Source organism: Oryx dammah, unplaced genomic scaffold, assembly GCF_014754425.2.
Source record: "Oryx dammah isolate SB20612 unplaced genomic scaffold, SCBI_Odam_1.1 HiC_scaffold_22, whole genome shotgun sequence".
In the NCBI taxonomy this organism is placed as follows: Eukaryota; Metazoa; Chordata; class Mammalia; order Artiodactyla; family Bovidae; genus Oryx; species Oryx dammah.
The window spans coordinates 40,519,087-40,542,950 of record NW_024070206.1 but is presented as its reverse complement, the minus strand read 5'-3'; the positions used below and the strand labels follow the sequence as shown (position 1 = coordinate 40,542,950).

General features: G+C 40.0%; 1 protein-coding gene, 1 long non-coding RNA gene and 1 other non-coding gene across 3 annotated transcripts in view; all 3 read left to right on the top strand.

Moving 5' to 3' along the window:
• The window catches only part of RPRD1A (regulation of nuclear pre-mRNA domain containing 1A), a 69,175-nt gene extending 55,246 nt beyond the window's left edge, over window positions 1–13,929 (top strand). The window contains exon 7 of the mRNA XM_040264870.1: window positions 10,470–13,929. Coding sequence (XP_040120804.1) covers window positions 10,470–10,619 — 150 coding nt within the window. The 3' untranslated portion in view covers window positions 10,620–13,929. The remainder of the gene's footprint in view (window positions 1–10,469) is intronic.
• On the top strand, window positions 4,523–8,221 carry LOC120881204. The gene is made up of 2 exons (XR_005725245.1): window positions 4,523–5,750; window positions 5,853–8,221. It is a non-coding gene; the product is annotated as an uncharacterized LOC120881204 (long non-coding RNA).
• Window positions 13,930–14,927: 998 nt separating the features above from the next.
• TRNAS-GGA lies at window positions 14,928–14,999 on the top strand. Its single transcript has one exon. It is a non-coding gene; the product is annotated as a tRNA-Ser (tRNA).
• Window positions 15,000–23,864: the final 8,865 nt, after the last annotated feature.

Here is a 23,864-nt window from a genome sequence, read left to right as displayed (position 1 = left end):
TGAAAATTTCAAGAAAGTGTGATTAAGTCTACTTCCTAGGGTAAATATAAGATGAGTAGAAAAATTAATGTGTTACATCTTACTTCCTTAAATTCCTTCTTTCCATTTGATTTTGAAGTTACTCACAGAGAAGTGACCTGTAGGCTCCTGGCTCATGCTCCCCTTCCAATGTCAAAAGTGATAATTGGCAATAGCTTCAACTTCCCTGAAATGCTGGGCATCATTGCTTATTGGACTGGCCCTTTACCTTTTCTTGTTTCTTTTCTCTTGTGTCTCTGTGTTGCTGCAATTACTATCATTTGTCCCCTTCCCTGCCCCCCCACCCCCCACTTTTTAAAAATCTTTAACCCCATATGCTGTTACTCATGTGAAAATGACATCTCTCCACTACAGGAAATTCCAGAGGTGTTTTAATGAAGAGATAGACTACCTACTATAAGTCACAGTTTGTTTCCTTAATGTGTTGGGTTTTGAGTTTTAGGGACCTGTTAGTCCTGTGGTTGTGGTAATCCTGTATTCGATGTAAAGTAGATTTCAGTTGGATAACACTTCTTCAGAATACCCATACCAGTAACAATTCTAGATATGAGAGGTAAGATAGAATAATGGTTAAGTATGAAGACTCTGAAGCCAGATTGTCGGTTTGCAGCCTTTCTTGACTTTAGAGGAAGTTTCTTAACAAGTGGTTAATTGTGCTTTGGACTTCCCTGGTGGCTCAGTGGTAGAGAATCTGCCTGCCAAGCAGGAGATGCAGGTTTGATCCTTGGGTCGGGAAGATTCCCTGGAGAAGGAAATACACTCCAGTATTCTTGCCTGGGAAATCCCATGGACAGAGGAGCCTGGCGGGCTACAGTCCATGGGGTCATAAAGAATTGGACGTGACTTAGCCGCTAAACAGCAGCAGCAGCGATTGTGCTTTAGTTTTATTATCTGTGAAAGTCACTCAGTCCTGTCCAATTCTTTGCGACCCCATGGACTATACTGTCTATGGAATTCTCCAGGCCAGAATGCTGGAGTGGGTAGCCATTCCCATTTCCAGGGGATCTTCCCAACCCAGGGAGTGAACCCAGGTCTCCGGCATTGCAGGCAGATTCCTTACCAGCTGAACCACCAGGGAAGCCCTGTAATGCATGGATAATAATAATCTATTCCTATGAAGATTAAATGGGCCACTTAGAACAGTGTTTGACATTTAGTCAGCACATCAAAATTTTAATTAGGATCATACTTGATGAATCTAGAAATGTATAAAGCTTATTTGTAACAGTATCTACCCTCATTATAATTTAGCATTACTGACTTTTTAAAAACCCAGCTGCTAGCCAGGTAGGCATTGGGTTCCCTGCAGAAATCTTAGTCCCTGAGTAAATATTGAATCTTTTTTCTACTTGTTAATCCAGAAGGCTAATGAGCCTTTGTGCTAGTAGAATCATAACTTATTAACAGGTGGGAATTACCTTTTTCAAGGATATTTTAAGGTAAAATCTGCTTTTAGAATACTTAAGAAAATGACAGCCCTCGAAGGAGCTGAACAATGTAAGACAGTGATAGATAACATTCATTTATGCTAAAGTATTTCCCACTAAAAGGTAGAACTTTTCTGCAGATGGTCAAGGAAAAATGGGCCCTTCAAGAGACAAATAGGATACTGTGAAAAGAAAATAGAAAGGATTTGATATTTTTAAAATATTTTAATTATTATAATTTTGAAAAATTTCAGGAATGTATACCAAACTAAATTTGGGTATTTGTTTTCTTTCTTTTTTTTTTTTTTTTTACTTTATTTTACTTTACAATACTGTATTGGTTTTGCCATACACTGACATGAATCCACCACGGGTGTATACGAGCTCCCAATCCTGAATCCCCCTCCCAGGGTAGTTGTTTTCTAGATGACAGGTTAGGGCAAACTACTGAGATCTTTACCTGCTTTATACTCTGTTCCCTGGAGACGACACAGACTTGACTAATTTTCCTGACACTGGAATTTCTTGGCCTTGTTTTTTTTTTTTAAAAAAATGTTAGTAAAAAAATCTTGATATTAAATTCTTTGGGTAACTTTTCCTGTCTAACCTAGCAAAGAGTCCCAACACCAGGAAAAGCAAAATGAAGTTAAATTATGGTGGATTCTCAAAAGTGAGAATTGGAGCTTCTATTAATAGTTATTTGAAGAAAGTCATATAAGAAAGACTTGATAACATCTAGAGAGAGGCAGAAGACATAATAAAATACATATCAAAGAACAAAGCCATGTAGAGTTCTGCAGAAGAACAATAAAAGGAACCAGGATTGTGAGCATTATCATCAGCCTAAGGGGTTCTTATAATATGTTCTGAAGATTATGTCTTGATACTGTTTGGAATGAAGATAACTAGCTCTACCTTTAACATTAATTCATTGTAACCCAAGATTCTCAAGTATGTTCCTATCAAATTAAGGATACATACAGTCATAAAGGGAGAAATTAAATTGCTTAGGTGTTTGCATAGGTACACCTAAGAATACTATATAAATAAGATGTTATGTGGAAATATTACGGACTTCATCTTTAAGAAGTAACTGTTGTGGCAAAGTCTTTAATAACCCCAACATGCTAAGATGTCCATGTTTTCTTGACTAAAAAAATATCCTATTATGTATGTCTTTTAAAACTGGTTGTTATCCGGCCCAATCATATTTTATACTTGAAGGGGATGCTGAAGATTGATTCCACAGATGAAAGACTGATTTGTCAAAACCTTGTGTTCAGAGTATTGTGGAACCTGGATTACACTCAGACCTGGTTCCTAGAGAAGCTACACAGCTTGCTCACTAGAATCAGGACTGGGCTTCCTAACTTGATGTTTTCCTTTGCTGCAGCAGCTGTCCCTCAGGAAGTAGGTAGGAAGGAAGGGCTGGAGCATGGTAGGCATGATGCTTGAAATTGTTGACCACAGCCTTTATTGGCTATTAACGATCCTCACCTGGACACAATTGAAATTCTAAGTTTTTTTTTTTTTAAGTCATAGTCATGTATGAAAGAAGAGAGCAGACTTCTTAGTGGCATCTGCAAGAAAAAGTTTGCCCTTATATATACATTTAAATTCAGAAATAGTGAAGACATTTATTTTAAGAACTGGAATGTTAGAACAACTGTATCTGGGTCAGCCCTAAAGTGACTAAGAAATCCACATTTCAGGACATTTATTCTCTTGGCTGTTCTTGATGCACAATGGTTCTGATGCCATCTCAGAATGATAACCACCGTCATATGACACTTCATGGTTTGAAAACTTCCAAAATTAACTTATTTAGGCCTCACAGCCCGATAAAATAGATACCCATATCGTATAAAGGAAGCAACTGAGGCTTAGATAATCTTAGGGCATGTTGCCTAAGATTATAGGTAATAAATGGAGGAAGCATTTCAGTTCAGTCACTCAGCTGTGTCTGACCCAGCGACCCCATGGACTGCAGCACACCGAGCTTCCCTGTCCATCACCAGCTCCCAGAGCTTGCTCAAATTCATGTTCACTGAATCAGTGATCCCATCTCGTCCTCTGTCGTCCCATTCTCCTGCCTTCAAATTTTCCCAGCATCAGGATCTTTTCCAAAGAGTCGTTCTTTACATCAGGTGGCTAAAGTATTGGAGATTCAGCTTCAGCAGCAGTCTTTCCAATGAATATTCAGAACTGATTGCCTTTACGATCGACTGGTTGGATTTTCTTGTTGTCCAAGGGACTCTCAAGTATCTTCTCCAACACTACAGTTCAAAAGCATCAATTCTTTGGTGCTTAACTTTTTTATGGTCCAACTCTCGCATTCATAGATGACTGCTGGAAAGACCATAGCTTTGACCAAACAGACCTTTGTCGACTAACGTCTCTGCTTTTTAATATGCTGTCTAGGTTGGTCATAGTTTTTCTTCCAAGGAGCAAGCGTCTTTTAATTTCATGGCTGCAGTCACCATCCTCAGTGATTTTGGAGCCCAAGAAAATAAACTCATTATTTCCATTGTTTCCCCTTTTTTTTGCCATGAAGTGATGAGACCAGATGCCATGATCTTAGTTTTTTGAATGTTGAGTTTTAAGCCAGCTTTTTCACTCCTCTTTCACTTCATCAAGAGGCTCTTCAGTTCCTCTTTGCTTTCTGCAATAAGGCTAGTGTCATCTGCATTTCTGAGGTTATTAATATTTTTCCCAGCAGTTGTGATTCCAGCTTGTGCTTCATCCACCGTGGCATTTCGCATGTTGTACTCTGCATATAAGTTAAATAAGCAAGGTGACAATATACAGCCTTGACGTACTCCTTTCCCAATTTGGAACCAGTGCATTGTTCCATGTCCGATTCTAACTTGCTTCTTGACCTGCAAACTGGTTTCTCAGGAGGCAGGTAAGGTGGTCAAGTATTCCCGTCTCTAAGAATTTTCCACAGTTTGTTGTGATCCACACAAAGGCTTAAGCATGGTCAGTGAAGCAGAAGTAGATGTTTTTCTGGAATTCTCTTGCTTTTTCTATGATCCAGCGGATGTTGGCAATTCGATCTCTGGTTCCTCTGCCTTTTCTATATCCAGCGTGAACATCTAGAAGTTCTTGGTTCATGTACTGTTGAAGCCTGGCTTGGAGAATTTTGAGCATTACTTTGCTAGTGTGTGAGATGAGTGCAATTGTGCAGTAGTTTGAACCTTCCTTGGCATTGCCTTTCTTTGGCATTGGAATGAAAACTGACCTTTCCAGTCCTGTGGCCACTGCTGAGTTTTCCAAATTTACTGGCATATTGAATGCAGCATTTTCACAGCAGTACTTGTATCCAGATCTTTTGACTTAATTTCCAGGAGAATCCACTGGGGACCTACTTGTTCATACCCTGTGCTCTGCTGGACACTATAAGGAATACAGATAGACACGAAGTGTGTTTTCCCCAGTTATGGATATAAAAACCAGAGAACAGAACAGTAGTATTTAAGTTCAGAACTAACTTGAATAGTAGCAGGTGTGAAACCACAGTAGGAAAAGCTTCTGTGGCAAAGATTGATCTTAAAATAGGTCATGTGAAATGAGAAAATTTGGACACAACATGCGATACTCAATATTAGCTGTAAAGAAGAGTGTTTCTAGTGGTTCAAATTTCAACCTAGCTCTATCCCACTTTCACTGCACACAAGATAGATTGCACCTCCTGATTGATTGATATTGAAATATACATGAGCATTGCCGTTTGAGTGTGGTGTTGGTGAAGATCTGGCAAGTAAATTAAGAATAAAAATATAGGCCTTGTTGAATGAGTGGGGAATAACAAGGGAGAAGTAAAATAACTCATGTAAACAGTTGGCAGGAAATGAGGTAAAACATTGGTTCAAAAAATGGCAGCTGATTTTTTTTTAGCAGAAACTGCAGGCCAGAAGTGAGTGAAATGGAAAAGCCTACAACCAGGAATACTTTACCCACAAGACTCTCCTTCAGATTTGATGGATAATCAAAAGCTTTTATAGAGAAGTAACAGAAGAATTCAGCTCCACCAGACCAGCTTTACAAAAAAACGTTTAAGGAACTTCTCTAGCTGAAAAAGAAGAGGCCACAACTAGAAACAGGCTAAGAGATGAAAAAGCTCACAAGTAAAAGAAAACATTAAGGAAATCACCCACACACAAAGCTAGAAAGATTAAAAGACAAAAGTAGTAAAATCACACCTGTGTCCACAGTAAGCAGTTAAAGGATACACAGAGCAATTAGATGTAAAATACGTTATCAAAATGTAACCTAGAGAGGAGAGTATAAATGGCAGGGTGTTTAAAATGTGTTTGAAATTGAAAGATCAGTGACTTATAATACGTGTTTATATAGACTATACCAAAACCAAAATGTAACCTAGAGAGGAGAGTATAAATGGCAGGGTGTTTAAAATGTGTTTGAAATTGAAAGATCAGTGACTTATAATACGTATTTATATAGACTATACCAAAACCTAGGGTAATCGCAAACCCCAAAATGTATAGTAGACATAAACAAGAAGTAATCCAAAAAAGTACTGAAGATAGTCAACAAATCACAGAAGAGAACAAAAGAAAAAAGAGACCAAAGGGGGAAAGGCTGGAAGGGATAGACTGGAATTTGAGATGAACAGGTATAGACTACTGTATCTAAAGTAGATGACGAGGACGTACTGGATAGCAGAGGGAACTATATTCAACATCTTAACCTGTAATGGGAAGGGATCTGAAAAAGAACAGAATATAGATATTCTTTTATGTATGTTCTATATAACTTAATCATTTTTGTTGTACACCGGAGGGTTTACAACAACTATAAATCAACTATACTTCAATTAAAAAATAAAAATTTTAAAAAGACAACATAAAATAGAACATTGTACTTTTGCAGTGAAGGGCATATATATCAGTTCAGTATTTATTACTAAGGGAAAGGGCCTGATTTTTTAATGCTTTGGCTTTTCAGCAATTTTTTTCTTTTTTTTTTAAACTTTAGAATTCAGATCCTCTTTGTTGCTGGAACAGAGCTAAATTCTTGTAGGAAAAAGAAGTTCTTTAGGATAAAATACAAAAATTTTGAAAGCCATTTTTGCAAAATGCAGGTTTAGTTAGAAAAGAATGAGAAAACCAAAAGGGACTTAGCTATAGTGGCCTTTTCTATTTACTAAGAATAAAAAGAGATGTTTCTTTGCCCCCAACTTCAGCTTCATTGAGGTGAAACTGTCACATAAAATTTTGTATATTTACAGAGGATGGTGGGATGATTTGACATAAGTATTCTTTGTGAAATGATTACTAACAATCAGGTTAATGAATATATTCCTCACTACACAGCATTACTTTTTCTCTCTTTCCTTTTTGGTGATGAGAACATAAGGTCTACTCTCAGCAGATACCAGGTGTACTCAGTATTATTGACTATAATCAGCATCTCGACATTAGACCTCCAGAGCATATTCATTTTATAACTGAAGGCTTCTACCATTGACCGGCATCTTGCCATCTCCCCCCAGCCAGCACCCCAGTCTCTGGTCAGCATCACTCTTACTCTGTTTCTGTGAGTTCATCTTTTTTTTTTTTTAAGGGTCCACATGTAAGTGAGATGATGTAGTATTTGTCTTTGGCTAATTTTTTTACTCAGTGGTAAAGAATCCACCTGCAATGCTGAAGACTTGGGTTCAATCCCTGTTGTGGGAAGATCCCCTGGAGAAGGAAATGACAACCAACTCCAGTATTCTTGCCTGGAGAATCCCATGGACCAAGGAGTCTGGCAGGCTACAGTTCATGGGGTCACAAAAGTGTCGAACCCAGCTTAGTGACCGTAAACAACAGCAGTGTCTTCTAGGTTTGTCCGGGTTGTTGCAAATGACAGAATTGCCTTCATTCTCGTGGCTGAGTGCTCCATTGTACATACGTACCACATCTTTATCCGTTCATCTGTTGGCAGAGACTTAGGTTGTTTCCCTGTCCTGGCTATTGTGAACAGTGCTGCGATGAACATGGGCCTGCAGGAATCTCTTCCAGATACTGATTTTGTTTTGAGGTCAGTTAGATATTTGTTCTCACTCCAGGAGGGCGCTGTTTTATTACCTGTTTCTTTCCTCCTGTAAAGTCTGTGAGTTGGGACTGTGGAACTATGGGTGGAGACGATGGCAGGCTCTTCTCTAAATGCTCCCCCTGCTATAGGACCTAAACTCTAGGTGAAGGGGAGGGGTGCAGCAGCCTGTGTTCCTCTCAACTGCTTGTGAAGACTGCTACCTCCGGAACGGCGGGAGAATGGGGGGTTGGGGTGGGTAGGGGCGGTGGGCAGGGGTTATCAGTGCCCCAGTATTCTCAACCTCCACGTCTGAGGTAGAGCCTCAGTTTCAGAACAACACACACCTCTTATTGTAAGCATCGTTGCCATAGGAAACCAGCCTGTGGAATCCAGTGAGGCAATTTAAGACCTTCAGAACTGTGGCCTGGATCATAGTATTGGGTAATCAGGTTTCGTCTGGTTTTTTCTTCAGGCTGACATCAGATGGTTGACCACGACTTCTTAAATCTTTTGTCTTTCAGATGAAAGTCCGATTCTGACAGTAGAAGAAAATTTTTGGTTACTACTTTTGTTCCTAATTGAGGAAAGCCTGATTTTTACTGTTTGTGAGGGATAATCAGTCTTCTCACAGGATTACTGAGAGGATGAAATGGGTTCTTTTTTTAATGCCTGGTGTATCAGCAGACATCCAATAAAGGGCAGCTTTTGTTGATGTTTACCAGGTTTTTGTATGCAATGTCACCAGTTGGTAAAGGGTTTTTAATTGCCATAGATCCTTTGAATCGAAGGATTAAGATAAATCTCAGTAACAAGAACAGCCTGTGTGGTTGCTAGAAACTTGAAATTAGGATGGGCAGTAATGATCACTGAAAGCACATGAGACTTCTCAGGACATCTAGCCTCAAGAGGAGCAGAGAAATTACTTCTGTGCATGTTTGAACAGCATCTGAATCTACGTGCTAACCTCGGAGTACTTTAAGTGTTACTTATTAAAGAATGATTTAGTACAGACAGGGACAAATGGGGGCCTGGTAGCTCAGTGGTAAAGAATCTGCCTGCTATGCAGGAGATGGAGGAGCCATGGGTTCTATCCCTGGGTGGGGAAGATCTGGAGGAGGGCATGGCAACCCACTCCAGTATTCTTGCTGGGAAATCCCATGGACAGGAGCCTGCCATGGGGTCGCAAAGAGTCAGAGACAGCTGAAGCCCCTGAGCATGCACACAGACGGGACAGATCGAGGTATGTGTCTGCCTCCGCCCCCACCAGGGTATTCTGAGGAAATGTGCTAAGGGTGGAGATGTGCATGGACTGAAAAGTGTGTAGCTAGAAAGAACACCTTGCTGCTCTGCTGTGTGCCACTTGGAGCTGCTGTACGGAAACCTACCTGCTGTGCCAGAGTGTCACTGGCAAAGGGGAGAAGGGAACAGGAAAGTCTTAACCTTGAGGTTTTAGATCCCTATTAAACTCCCTTACTCAACCTCGACCTTCATGATGGATTAAAAGTACAAGGACAGGCAGACATGGCAAGAATCGACACCTCTCTGACATGTCCACAGCTGTCCTACAACGTGCCCAGCTTTCAACCTCGTTGGCTTTGTCTGCCAGGGTGCCCACTTCCCCAGTGTGCTTCAGAAACCCTCTTTCCCACGTTGCATTAGAGTGGTTGGGATATAGTAATTCTGACTGACTCCTTTCCCCAGGCATATTAGTGGTGGTTCTTTAAAAGAGGGAACTCAGTAATACAGAGAAGCTTCCCTGATTTCATTTTTAGACAAAACCTATAGAGAAGTGGCTCATATATTAGCATCCTTTGGGGGAGCTTTTACAAAATTCAAGAGCTCTGGACCTGCTTCCAGAGGTTCTCATTTAATTGATGGTCAATGAGGCTGATGTTCTTTTGAGAATTCTGAGTTTCTCCAAAAATTTCCTAGGAGATTCAGAGTTGAGAAACAAAAAGGGCCTCCTTGTGGATAAGCCTTCTATCTCAGATGAAAGCTTCTCACTCACCTGCTCTGTCTTGGGGAGCTTACCCTTGGTCAGAGGGAGGAAAAGTTTCTAGTCTTTACAGAGGAAATAATAGTTAACTTCTTGATTCCCCTCTTCACACCTTGCCTCTATTAGGTGATGGAGTAAAGAAGGTTCCTCTCTTATGGTTGAAGTCTGAAAACTTCAGTTATTAATAAAAGATATTTCTGCTACAGAGAATGGCCTGTTCCCCCTAAGCCAAACATGATCTTTATTGGTTTCTAGTCTGGTACCTTAGTCTGCTGTTTGCAGGGTTTCCTAAGTTTTTTTCCTTTTGTGCCATTGAGATCCTTTGGTAAGCCTATGAAGCCTTGGACCCCTTCTCAAGTTAAATATTTTAAATGTAGAAAATAAAAGGCATAACAATAGGAAAAAGTTATATTGAAATAGTTATTGAAGTAATAAAACTTGTATAGTAATACATGCTTCTTTACTTTTAAGTAATACTAGCAGTTGGTCTGATCATTTCAAAGTAGTGATAAATGTGAAAAATGATGTAATAATGAAGCATCTGGTTTCTATTCGAGATAAACTCAAAGATACTGATAATACTCCTGTGGTTTTTTGCCAGCATTTATAGTCAAAAACACTGCTACATTTTATTTTAAGCTTGTGGAAATAAATATATACTTTTTCTTATCCTTGCCCCGGTATACCTGAGAATCCTATGTGCTTCAGTTAAATATTGACACATTAATATGTTAGTCTTCTTTTTACAGGTGTGAAGCAGCAATTTAACATTGTAGTTTTTCCTAAGAATAAGTTTCTCTACTTGAGTATTTCCCAAATCCCTCCCTTGATCCTAAGGCTCACATAACCTTGTTTTTCAGCATAAACTGAATGCTTTATCAGATTTTTTTGCAGAGCATTAGCTGGATAAGCTAGATAGCTCCTCTCTGAACTCCCACAGTGCTAATGAGAGTGGTTTGATGTTACAGGAATACAAGCGCAAGTTAGCCAGAGTTTCCCTGGTGCGCAAAGAACTCAGGTCCCGGATCCAGAGCCTGCCGGACTTATCTCGATTGCCCAATGTCACTGGCAGCCACATGCACCTGCCCTTTGCGGGGGACCTCTACAGTGAAGATTGATGACCAGTCTCTTTCCAGGGCCCAGGACTTTGCAAGAGATGGAGACAGGTTAGGTGGATAGTGCTGTAGTGTTATTTTTGTATATTGTTGAGAGAGTGACATTGACAAAAAGAAATGACAGGTAATTTATAAAATTGTTTAAAATGTTGGTTTGTTTACTATTTTATTGGTAAGTTAACATGACTTAGTTTAAACAAAGTGAATCTCTGTGTGTATTAAGCTCACAAGTAGTGATTATTTTCAAAAGATCTTTTTGTAAATTTTTTTGATCCAGGGCCTTGTGAGAAATTTCCATGTTTCTATTTCTTCATGTATTTTCAAATGTTTTTCTTTATTTTCTTCAGTATCTAATCAGTGTATAGTATGTGATTCCTAAAGGGTAAAAACTAATCAGGTTGGTTGAGACTTTATTATGGTATAGTTAGGACTTGATTGTAGAAGGGACTAGGTGTTCCAACTTGATTTTCACCCTTCTCCTCAACCAAAACATCAGTTCTGTGCCTCTCAACACCTTCGATTCCTTATTCCCCAGAGGTCAGTCATTTAATACTAAACATGGATGTTGTTTTGAGGGTCAGATCAGAACCTAGAGAACTTTCCCACAACAGGGGTTCCGTCCAATAGCCACAGTGTAGGATAAAAGGAGTGTTATATAGGGACCCCTTGATTAAAAGCTGTTTAGAGTTATTTAGGTAGATAGCTATGAAAATGCTTTTGGAAATGTTTAAAAAAAAATTGACATTGTACCAAGAGAACAACTCTGATTCTGGAATCTGTTTGTCAAATCAAGCTCCTTTTAACATAATTGATCCCTTTAACATAAAAAGCCATCTGTGGGATTAAAAGAAGAGTAAAATAATGGCACCTTAATATTCTCTTAGCCATTTAACTTTAAAAAACAGTAGTATTTTTAGCTCTAATATCTCATGAACTCAATATTCATTAATGTTCAGTAAAGTAGCCTGGAACATTTTTAATGTTTCCTTAAGGTTTTTGAATTACGTATATTTGGGAATTAAGCAGTTCTACACTACAGGGTAGATATGGTAAATATTATATTTGTATATTTAGAATTACCAAAAACACATGTACTTTTACCTTTTATTTCTAACCCTGTGTTAGAGCAATTGCATGCTCTCCTGCTTTCTCTTTAAATCACACTGTTAAGCTGTGGATTTTGTATTCAGTGATTATTTAGGATAAACATTTTTTTTCGTTCATTACATATTAGACATTTTTCTTTTTGTTGTAAGAAGATTCATCTTAGTTAATAAAACAGCTTTGTAAATCCCATAGGTCAGTTATGTCTCACTAGTCTGAATGGCTTCACTCTTTCTCAGTATTAGAAATTATAGTTAAAGTGAATTTACTATATGTGAAGGAGAAAGCCAACATTTCATTTTAGCAGCCAGTAGTTTTCAGAACGATGCTTTGAACGGTTTGGCCTCTCCAAAACAGACACACTTAGTAGTAGTTCCCACCCATACATAGCTTATATCCCAAAGGTTTTTAGTCAACTTTTGGGACTTGGGGCACATTTTCCACAGGAACAGTAGTAATTAGGTTCCTGTGAACACTCCCACAGAGAGCTCACCCAGGAACCTAATCCACTTAACCATGAATGTACTGAACGTGTAATGTGGTTGACAAATTACGAGCAGTAGATCCTGACCAGCATTTGCAACATCACTCTGCACTAAGGAAATGGTGTGTAGCAGCCGGACTTACACACTGGGGTGTCTCTCTCTCTTGTGTAGCTCTGTCCCTAGGTGTAGGACACGTAAGGAAAGGATTCAGCGTGGGGGTGGAGGGTGTGACAAATGCGCAATTATTGAAACCTGGTCATACCTGTTAGAAAAGTGCACCACTTTGTTAAAGTGGAAGCAAAAACTTGTGTATTAACTTGTTTCATAGCATCTTGACCTTATTTATGATCTACTAAAGTGGTGAATTATTCAAAATTCATTGTTTTCCATTTAATACTAATTTATAAACTACGTACTCCTGGGAAGATTTGAAACCTACTAGAAGTTTGTTGAAATATTTTCACCATTTAAGAAAGACTTCTGACTTAGATACTGATTTTAATGCCAGTATCTGCTCTAAATATTTATTATAAAAATGCATTTTTTTTTAAAGAGTTTGATGCAATTTGTGGTAAGTGATTGTACTCAACCTGAATCCTCCCCCCAGTTTCGCCCTTTGACCAAGTCTTCATAAGCCTTCAGTTGTTGGTTAATTCACTGACCATGAACACAAATGATATGGTCTGGTTTAGAAGTCTTGATAGTTAACGTGGTAAGCCTTAGCTGTAAATAGCCTTCCTTTCTAAAAGGGGGACTAAAATTTCTCAAGAAACTTTAGCTGGGTTAGCGGGGGGTACTCTAATACCAAATTCTAAATCATGAACATTTTCTTCACTGTGTACATGAGGCAAATCATGCATTTTGAGTGCAGCTTGGCCTGGCCCCTCAAGAAAAAAGCATGTCACCATACTTGCAGTAGGCATATTTGGTTTGAATGGATACCATCACTCTTTTCTCCACAAACAGTGCAGAGAGCTGTCTGGAGTGGCAATTTGAACAGATTCCCTGGTGTTCCCTCTGCTCCTTCTGTCAATACAGTAAGTAAAAGAACCACATGGGGGAGCCTGGGAGTCTGGGAAAATCAGCTGTGCTCAATAGCCAACCTCCCCTTCTAGGAAAACCAGTCCAGGTGCAGCTATTTTGGTACCTCATCTCACATGCACTCTGAATCAGGGTTTTTCTATAAGAACTCTTTCAGGATCAGCAAAAGCTGAGATGACCTGGTCATCTTGATTTGCAAAATTAAAACCAGGTTGTTGGTTGTCATTGTAGATGAGCAACTCATCTATTATTATTGAACTGGTTCTGAGAAATCTTCAGAAAGCTCTCAAAACTACAAATTAATTAGGAATGTTAGACTGTCCTTTCTTAATTTTCCATTCAAAAAATTTGTATGAAATAACCTAAAGCTACTGAACAGCTTTGTATTCTATTAAGAAGTAGCTTCTAAGCGGCAGTCTTAATAGTTGTTGCACTATATCACAGCTTTTAAAAGTGTAAACTCAGTTCTTCTCTGCATAGAAAGGGAACATTGTGTTACTTACTGAATTTATTTATACCCAGCATTTGTTGCTGTCTGTGATCCCAGCCATCCACACGTGAGTGTTCTGAGGTGGCAGTAGCACATGGGAAGATGAAGTCTCCCTGTTTCTTTACCCCCTTTTCTTTGGTTGTATCTGATGACAATATAAAATGTTCTTAATAAAGTTTTACGTTCTTTTTGAGATGTGCAGATCATTGTTGTGTATTTGCTCAGGTGGATATGGGGTGAGAAGGGGAGACGAGGATGGACCGGGAGGGAAGGAAAGTGCTGGAAGTCTTCAGCAGTGGTATGGTGGAGAAACTGCCAAAGGAAATTCCAGTTGCTTGGTCGGTGAGAACCAAACTTGAGCGAACATCAGTAGCACCTGGAGGGCTTATTAAACTGCAGATTGCGGGGCCCCACCCTCAGAGGTACGGGGGTAAGGGCTGATTACATTCCTAACAATTTAATGCTGACGCCACTGAGTTTGACGACCACTGCTCTAGACCAGCTTTAAAGTCTGTGACTTGCTTGATGACTTAAAATTCCAGGTAATTCCAGGCAATTCCAAGTGATAATAAGAGTATGGGTTTTACAGTTCATTATGTAGCAAGTTCTTTGGGCAGAGAATGAAACTGCATCTTCTTTTATGACCTGCTGCACAGTCTTAAGTGCCTTTCAATCAGCAGATTCACTTATAGTGCCTTGAACTCCCTGGAGTACAGGTCCTCTCACCACATTTAAAGCAGAGCTGGAAAATACGAGAAATCTAAGGAATCTCTAGGGCACTGTTTGCTAAACTTTCATAAGTCTCTCTTGGGACATTTGCAGGAAGGGCACATACCTTGTGGATCAGAATTCTCTGTGATTTTACCGTCTAGAAAGTTTGAGAGAGCTAGTCCTTAGGCCAGTGCCCCTGGTTCCCCACCCCTGGATGGCCTCTGGTCACTTTATCTGAATTCGGGGGCTTCCCATTGCCATTCCACTATTTCCCCCTGTGGCAGTAGGTTTTCTATAGGGGAACTTCTATCCAGAGATTCTGTTTGGAAGATTTGGGATAGACCTGGAAATCGGCATTTTAAATGAGCTACCTGATGATTCTGATGCAGGTAATTCTTGACTGCACTTTGAGAAACAGTGCCCTACTGAGCAAATTATGGTCTATAACATACTGATGGTAGGTCTTACATATATGTTGCTTCCCTGGTGGCTCAGAGGTTTAAGCATCTGCCTGGAATGCAGGAGACCCAGGTTCGATCCCTGGGTTGGGAAGATCCCCTGGAGAAGGAAATGGCAACCCACTCCAGTACTCTTACCTAGAGAATCCCATGGAAGGAGGAGCCTGGTAGGCTACAGTCCATGGGGTCACAAAGAGTCGGACACGACTGAGCGACTTCACTTACTTACTTTATACACTGGGACTGCTGTAAGCACTTCACATAACTTTTGTGATAGATGGCTCTGATTACTCCAGTTTTACCTATGGAGAAGCTAAAGTGAGTGCAAGTTGCTCAGTCGTGTCTGACTCTTTAGAACCCCATGGACTATACAGTCCATGGAATTTCTCTCCAGGCCAGAATACTGGAGTGGGTAGCTGTTCCCTTCTCCAGGAGATCTTTCTAACCCAGGGATCGAACCCAGGTCTCCTGCATTGCAGGCAGCTTCTTTACCAGTTGAGTCACAAGAGAAGCCCAAGAAAACTGGAGTGCGTAGCCTATTCCCTTCTCCAGTGGATCTTCCCGACCCAGGAATTGAACCCAGGTCTCCTGCATTGCAGGCGGATTCTTTACCAGCTGAGCTACCAGGGAAGCCCATGGAGAAGCCTAAGATACCCCGAACAAGTCAAATGGTGAAGCGGGGATTCAGACCCAGCTCCAAGTTTGACTCTGAGCCTATGCTTCTGAACCACCACACGATGCTGCCTGTTAAGTTGATATGTTGTGTAGCAGCTCCACTATCACCGTATCACATTTTGTGTAATGTGAAGTTATGATGCAAACATTCAAATTAAAAGGAAACATCTTAACTGGAAGCATTGCTGAAGAATGGAGGCTTACGAAAAGCTATGACACCCAGTTGCCTTGTGTTGTTTTCAAACGTAACATAAAATTCACCATTTTAAAGTGTGCTCTGGCAGTAAATACACTGATAAGTAACATTATTCTGCAGCCATCACCACCACCCACCTTTAAAACATCTTCAAAGACTTCTGCATATAAAACTCTACCCCTTAAACTAGAACTCCTTAGTCCTTGCAGCCATTTTACTTTCTGTCTCTATGAATCTGACTTTCCCAGATATATAAGTGGAATTATAAAATATTCGTTCTTTTGTGCCTACCTCATTAAACTTAGCATAATTCACTCTAGGTTCATTCATGTTGTATCATGTCTCAGAATTTCCTTCTTCTTAATGCTCAGTAATATGGATACACCAAATTTGTTTATTCATTCATCTGTCAGTGGACCCTGGATTGTTTCCACCTTATGTATTTATTATTTATTTTTTGGCTGTGCTGCACAACATGTGAGATTCCATCTATCTTTTGACTATTGTGAATAACACAGCTATAAGCATGGGTGTGCAAATATCTGTGCAAGTCCCTACTTTGATTTCCAATTGCTTTTTTCAAAGCAGTTATTTGTATTCATATCAACAAAGTAGAGTTAGAATGAGCTGTTGCTAGGGATAGTCTTAGACAACATTTCAGTGAATACCTACTGTGTTTAAGGTATTAAATCTTTTGAGATATACAGAGATTATTCAACTGCATGGCTGTTCTCAAAAGGTTTACAGTCTATTGGGAATGGAATATGATAACACTTTAGAATTGACCAAAGTGCTTTTATTTTTAAGCTACCATATTTCTTCCAAGCCAGTGGTTCCATAGGCCAGTATTAGCCTCAGCTGGGAACTTCTTTACAATGCTGAAGTCTCAGTCTCCAGACCTACTGAACTGGAAAATCTGAGGTTGCAGACCAGCATTGTATCCTTTACACAAGCCCTCTAGGCAATCCTGATGCACACTAAAGTTCCAGGCTTGTTTTGTGTACCACTGTTCTAGGCAGTCGACAGCTTACCTCAGCACTTTATTGTCAAGTATGGAAAAGCTTTAGAGGGAATAAAAGGACTTGGTGCAACAAAAGCAATTGTAAAATAGTACGCTTTTCTGGCAAGCCAAGAAATGCTTTTCATCTGCATTATTTCTACATTTTGGAAACTGCCTGTCTCCACCCTGGAAAATTTCTCAGGTGAGACTTATTTCATTTCTCTGTCCAGTGTATCTCTTGTCCTTCTTCTGAGGATGGTAGAGTGAAGAAGAAACAGTGATGCAGTCCGGAGTCCGACCGTCATCTGCCTTATCGAAAAAGCTGACTAGCCCTTTGTATGTTTATAACACCACAGGTTTAGCCATTTGAATTGCTGAAATCTCTGTGATTTTATTTTCAACTTGCTGGGTGCCATCAAAGATGAAAAACTATATATTCCTCCCCGCACCCCTTTTTCTTGGCTGCACGGGGTCTTTCTGTTGCAGCACACAGGCTCCAGAACACTTCGACTCAGAAGCTGTGGCTCGTGGGCTTAGTTGCCCCGTGGCATGTGGGATCTTAGCTTCCCAACCAGGGATCCAACCCACATCTCCCGCATTGCAATGCAGATTCTTAACCACTGGATCACCAGGGAAGTTCCTTTATTGCCCTTTTTATAAATGGATCACTGATTAAAATGGAATGACTGAAGTGAATTTCGGAAGTAACGTATTTCGCATTTGAATTCTCTGCATCATGCTGCTGCTGCTGCTAGGTCGCTTCAGTCATGTCCGACTCAATGCAACCCCATAGACTGGACTGTACAGCCCACCAGGCTCCGCCGTCCCTGGGATTCTCTAGGCAAGAACACTGGAGTGGGTTGCCATTTCGGAAAAGATACAAAATTGAAATTCTGATTTAAGGGAAATTGCTATGCAGAGCCACTGGCTTATTATTCAGATATATTTAGAAAAATTCAGTTGCATTGTTTAGTTAGATTTATCATCTTAAAGTCATATTACAAATATACAAAGAAATATTTGTTTTAAATAAAACTTGTGTTTACTTACGGAAATACAAGTTAAACAAGAAATTTTAAGAAGTTTAAATCATATATTAATACATGGCTTTTTCGAAATATCACATTAGTATTTAGTGTCTCTTTTTTCCAGCTCTTGACATTTATGTTGTAAAATCTTGTAGTACTTTTATGGGGTCAGGTTACTAGCAGAGAGCTCACAATGCTGTTTGATTGTTAAGGTATTTGTAAAATTTGGTGATAAACTGCCGTAAGGTGGTTGTGGTTTTGTGATTTGAGCTGTTAGATTGCAGCTGGAGTGTGCTTAAGTGAGGGAAATTTAGTTTTCATTGTTCTTTTGAGTTGGTGTTTGAGCTTCCCAGGTGGCGTTAGTGGTTAAGAACCTGCCTGGCAGTGCAGGACGAGTAAGAGAAGAGGGTTTGATCCCTGGGTCAGGAAGATCTCCTGGAGGAGAGCATGGCAACCCACTCCAGTATTCTTGCCTGGAGCATTCTATGGACAGAAAAGCCTGGAGGCTATAATCAATGGGGGCTGCAAAGAGTCGGACATGACTGAGCAAGTAACACTTTGACTTTTGAGCTCTGCAGCACTTCAGGCATGCTTCATGTCCAGTTCTTTGTACCTTTATCTAGTTGACACCATATCCTAGCATGACACCATAGCCTAGTCATTAGTGCTCAGCATTCTCCCTGTTAGAATTGCTAGTCTTTCCCTGTCTTAGAAAGCCTGAGGAAGAAAGACTAACTTCTTTCTAGTTCTGTTTTCTTTTCTTTCTTGCTTTTATGTCCATTGATGAGCCCAGCAATTATGATAAAGTTCTATATAAGTGGCATAAAGCTCTATTTCTAGTTGAGTGTAATTTTCCCACCAGGAACCAATAAAAATTGAACTGCTAATTGATGTAGCCAACTGATTGGTTCAAATATAATTTTTTCTCACCCAGGTTTTATAACATGGCTTAGATCTTTTTTTTAAGGCTAGTCTTTTTTGAAACAAATGACTTAGAAATAATATACAGAAAACTTAATTATTTTAATATAGAAGAAGTGTTTTCTAAGTGTTTTTTAAAAAGCTCCATGTTATTAATTTAAAAATCCTTGTAGTTATATAATGTAACAGACTGTAATTCAAATAACCCAGGGCAATAGGTAACCAATTTTATTTTCAGATGTTATATAATCATAGTCATATATGAATTTAAATATTCACTAGATATATATTTTGCAGCTTAATAATTACCTTTGAATACTTTAATTAGGTTAGATACAATGAAGAGATTCCCCAAGTGCTTGTTTCCTGTCATTTTAGAAATTCTAAATAGTTGCTTTCACTATAAAAAGTTAAGAGTCAGTGTTAAGCATCATTTGGTTAAAGTATTCAGTTCAGTCACTCAGTTGTGTCCAGCTCCTTGCAACCCCATGAACCCCAGCACGCCAGGCCTCCCTGTCCATCACCAGCTCCCAGAGTCCACCCAAATCCATGTCCATTGAGTAGGTGATGCCATCCAACCATCTCATCCTCTGTTGTCCCCTTCTCCTGCCCTCAATCTTTCCCAGCATCAGGGTCTTTTCAAATGATTCAGTTCTTCACATCAGGTGGCCAAAGTATTGGGATTTCAGCTTCAGCATCAGTCCTTCCAGTGAATATTCAGGACTGATTTCCTTTAGGATGGACTGGATCTCCTTGCAGTCCAAGGGACTCTCAAGAGTCTTCTCCAACACCACAGATCAAAAGCATCAATTTTTCGGTGCTCAGCTTTCTTTATGTCCAACTCTCACATCCATACATGACCACTGGAAAAACCATAGCCTTGACTAGACAGACCTTTGTTGACAAAGTAATGTCTCTGCTTTTGAATATGCTGTCTAAGTTGGTCATAACTTTCCTTCCAAAGAGTAACCGTCTTTTAATTTCATGGCTGCAGTCACCATCTGCAGTGATTTTGGAGCCCAGAAAAATAGAGTCAGCCACTGTTTCCACTGTTTCCCCATCTATTTGCCATGAAGTGATGGGACCAGATGCCATGGTCTTAATTTTCTGAATGTTGAGCTTTAAGCCAACTTTTTCACTCTCCTCTTTCACTTTCATCAAGAGGCTATTTAGTTCTTCAGTTTCTGCCATAAGGGTGGTGTCATCTGCATATCTGAGGTTATTGAGATTTCTTCCAGCAATCTTGATTCCAGCTTGTGCTTCTTCCAGCCCAGTGTTTCTCATGATGTACTCTGCGTAGAAATTAAATAAGCAGGTGACAATATACAGCTTTGATGTGCTCCCTTCGTGGTTTGGAACCAGTCTGTTGTTCCATGTCCAGTTCTAACTGTTGCTTCTTGACCTGCATACAGATTTCTCAGGAGGCAGGTCAGGTGTTCTGGTATTCCCATCTCTTAGAATTTTCCATAGTTTGTTGTGGTCCACACAGTCAAAAGATTTGGCATAGTCAATAAAGCAGAAATAGATATTTTTCTGGAACTCTCTTGCTTTTTCGATGATCCAGCAGATGTTGGCAATTTATTACTCTTCCATATTTGCATTTATTTTTGACCATGCTGCACAGCTTGTGGGATTTTATTATAATAGTTCCCCAACCAGGTATCGAACTCATGCCCCGCTCAGTGGAAGCACAGAGTCTTAACCACTGGACTGACAGAGAAGCCTTTCATTTTTGTTTATGAACATTGATTTGGTTTCCATTTTTGTTATATTACTCAGTGCATTACGTGGATACGATAGCAGTGTGTAGAGTTTTTTGGTACTGTACTAGAAATCTTATTTATCGATATACTATTAAGAATATATAGAGTTCTTTCATTGTATGCTACTTAATGAAATTGTGATTGTATTTTATGTCATCCTAGAATGCTTCTGCACATTGTACTTTTCTAAAGGATGAAACTGTACGTAGTTATTTGCAGAGGTCTTCAGATAAAAAAGATCAAGCACTTACTTTCTAGAAAGACATAGCATCAAGAGCCAACAAAATTCAACTGTGAAGTCAAAATTGTATCATCAGTTCTTCTCAGGCTGGAGAGTAGTTTTATCCCGGAACTCTGCAAGTATGCCGTTTGTCTGAACCCATGTCATGCTTCCTGTAGAGCAGGGATGACACATGTATGTCATACATGCCCTTCTTCCCATGAGTTGCTGTCTCTCTTTTATGGCAAATGTCTTTAATTCTATGAAGCCTGAATTCGTCCTCAAAAATCAGAGCTCCAGGCAGCCATCACCAGTTGACTGGAGTTGAAACAGGAATTGAAATACATTTCTTCACTGTTTAGGTGAAAAGTCTAATGAGCTCTTTACAGTTTCAAAAATGGTGCCAGCTGAACTGTAGTGACCAGAAAGAGGAAGATAGTCTCAGAGTTTGTAGTTTCCCAAGAAAACCGTAGCTTCTTGGGAAGGATATACAGACTTCTTTCATTGTATGCTACTTAATGAAATTAAGTATTCCAGAATTCCCATTTCAGGTTTTCAAGATTGTGTTGACCTAAGCTGTCAGAAGCCCAATTAATAGTGGTGCATGGTGTTGGGAAGATCCCCTGGGAAGGGCATGGCAACCCACTCCAGTATTCTTGCCCCAGAAATCCCATGGACAGAGGAGCCTGGTGGTCTAGTCCATGGGGTCTCAAAGAGTCAGACATGACTGAGTGACTACATGCACACATGGTGTCTAAGTAAATACCTCCTTTTCATTTCATATAGCAAGTGTAGTTTCTGTTGTTTTTGAATGAATATGTTGAGCCTTTAATATGTAGCAGTTACTGTACCGGAAGCTGAGAGAATTCAAGCATGAGTGAGCTGCACCTCTGTCCTTACAGAACTCAGTTCTAATGTAGGAAGCAGATACTGACTATATTATAATGTCATCAGTTCTATGCAAGTGGTATGAAAAAATGTGCAACACTGAGGAAAGAACGGTTTCGATGTCTATGGGGAACAGTTGGATAGAGCTTTGTTTTCTTTTTGGCCACTTAATTTTTTAATTGAAGGATAATTTCTTTACAGAATTTTGTTGTCTTCTGTCAAACATCAACAGGAATCAGCCATAGGTGCACCCACGTCCCCACCCTCCCGAACCTCCCTCCTATCTCCCTCCCCATCTCCCGCTTCTTGTCACAGAGCCCCTGTTTGAGTTTCCTGAGTCACATAGCAAATTCCCACTGGCTATCTATTTCACGTATGGTACTGTAAACTTCCCTGTTACTCTCTCCATACATCTCACCCTCTCCTCTTCTCCTCCCACCGTGTCCTTAGGTCTGTTATTATGTCTGTTTCTCCACTACTGCCCTGAAAATAAACTCATCAGTGTCATCTTTCTGGATTCCATGTATATACGTCAGTATATGATGTTTATATTTCTCCTTCTGCCTTATTTCACTTGTCCACCTCATTAGAACTGACTCAAGTGCATTCCTTTTTATGGCTGAATAATATTCCATTGTATACATATACCACAGCTTCTTTATCCATTGATCTAGGCTAGAGCTTTAAAAAATTATTTTATTTTATTTTTGGCTGTGCTGGGTCTCCGTTGCTGCCCATGGGCTTTCTCCAGTTGCACCGAGCGGGGACCGCTCCTCAGCTGTGCTGTGCAGGCTTCTCGTGGTGGTGGCTTCTCCTGTTGCAGAGCACAGTCTCTAGAGCGTGCAGGCTCAGTAGTTGTGGCACATGGGCTTAGTTGCCCCACAGCATGTGGGATCTTAGATCCTGGACCAGGGGTTAAACCTGTGTATCCTGCCCTGGCAGGCAGATTCTTAACCACTGGACCACCAGGGAAGTCCCTGGAGAGAGCATTATAGAAAAGAGGAGTGACATTTGACTTTATCTCTGTCAACTCACCATGGATCAAACAAGCAATGAAAAAGATTTTTTTTTAATGTGTTCTTGACTGTGTCTCAACAACACTGATGGATTAAATGAAATACTGTATATAAATATACTTTTTGCTCAGTGGAAATCTGAAGGCATTAAATGTTACTCATATTGAATAATATGACTAACTTTACAGTAGGTCTGTTGAAAAGAAGGGTAAGGTTTTAAGGAAAAACCTGATTTCAGGCATGTGCTACACGCTGCATGGGCCAGACAACACAAGCTGTCTTGAGAACTGTTCCTTGCCCCTCACCACTACCCCATGCCACAGCTGTATGTATGTATGTGTGTGTGTGTGTGTGTGTGTGTGTGTGTGTACGTGTACATATTCTCTTCTCTGTGGCAAAAAAGTGATGCAGTTTTTTATTCTACTCATGTTGTTGGAAATGCAATGGTTAGAACATGATGTCTAGTTTTGTAAAACCTGTCTCTGTATCTGAACTCACTTGCAACAATTGTTAAGACTATGGACCAGTAAAATAAAGATCCTAGCAGATAAAACTGAAACATGGTGTACAGTCTGATTTCTTTCACTCTGTCGTCGTCATGACTGACATTGACTGTCAGACGCGGAGAGGTGGTCAGACTGCAGACCAAGGGCCGCGCTACTCATTCTTGCTGCTAACTAGCTAGATTTAGTCTTTGGTAAATGCAGCAGCTAGTTCGTTTAACCACATAATTTGAGGAATGTCATTTCTGACTGTAAAGATTTGAGGTAACAGTGAGAACTATGTACTGACTAAGGGTAAAATATATGAATCCTCGGAAGAGCATCCATCACCCAGCTTTGGCTGTGTCTCTCAGACCTGGACCTGTAAGATACACACTCAAGTGAGGGTTCTGTTCCTAGCTTAACCTAAGCACTAATTTGTGGGAATGTACTATATTTTCCTGCTTTTATTGACGTTTAACGATTTCCCTACAAGAGCTTAATGGCTTACATATATAATTGAGGTTATGGGGCTTCCCTGGTGATGCAATGTGGAAGTCCCAGGTTCGATCCCTGGGTGCAGGAAAATCCCCTGGAGAAGGAACTGGCAACCTAGCACTCTGGCCTGGAGGATCCCATGGACAGAGGAGCCTGGTGGGCTACAGTATCTTAAAGAATCATGACTGAGCGACTAACACACATAGACACACACACCTGGTGGTTCAGTGGTTAAGGATCCGCCTGCCAATGCAGGAGACACGAGTTCAATC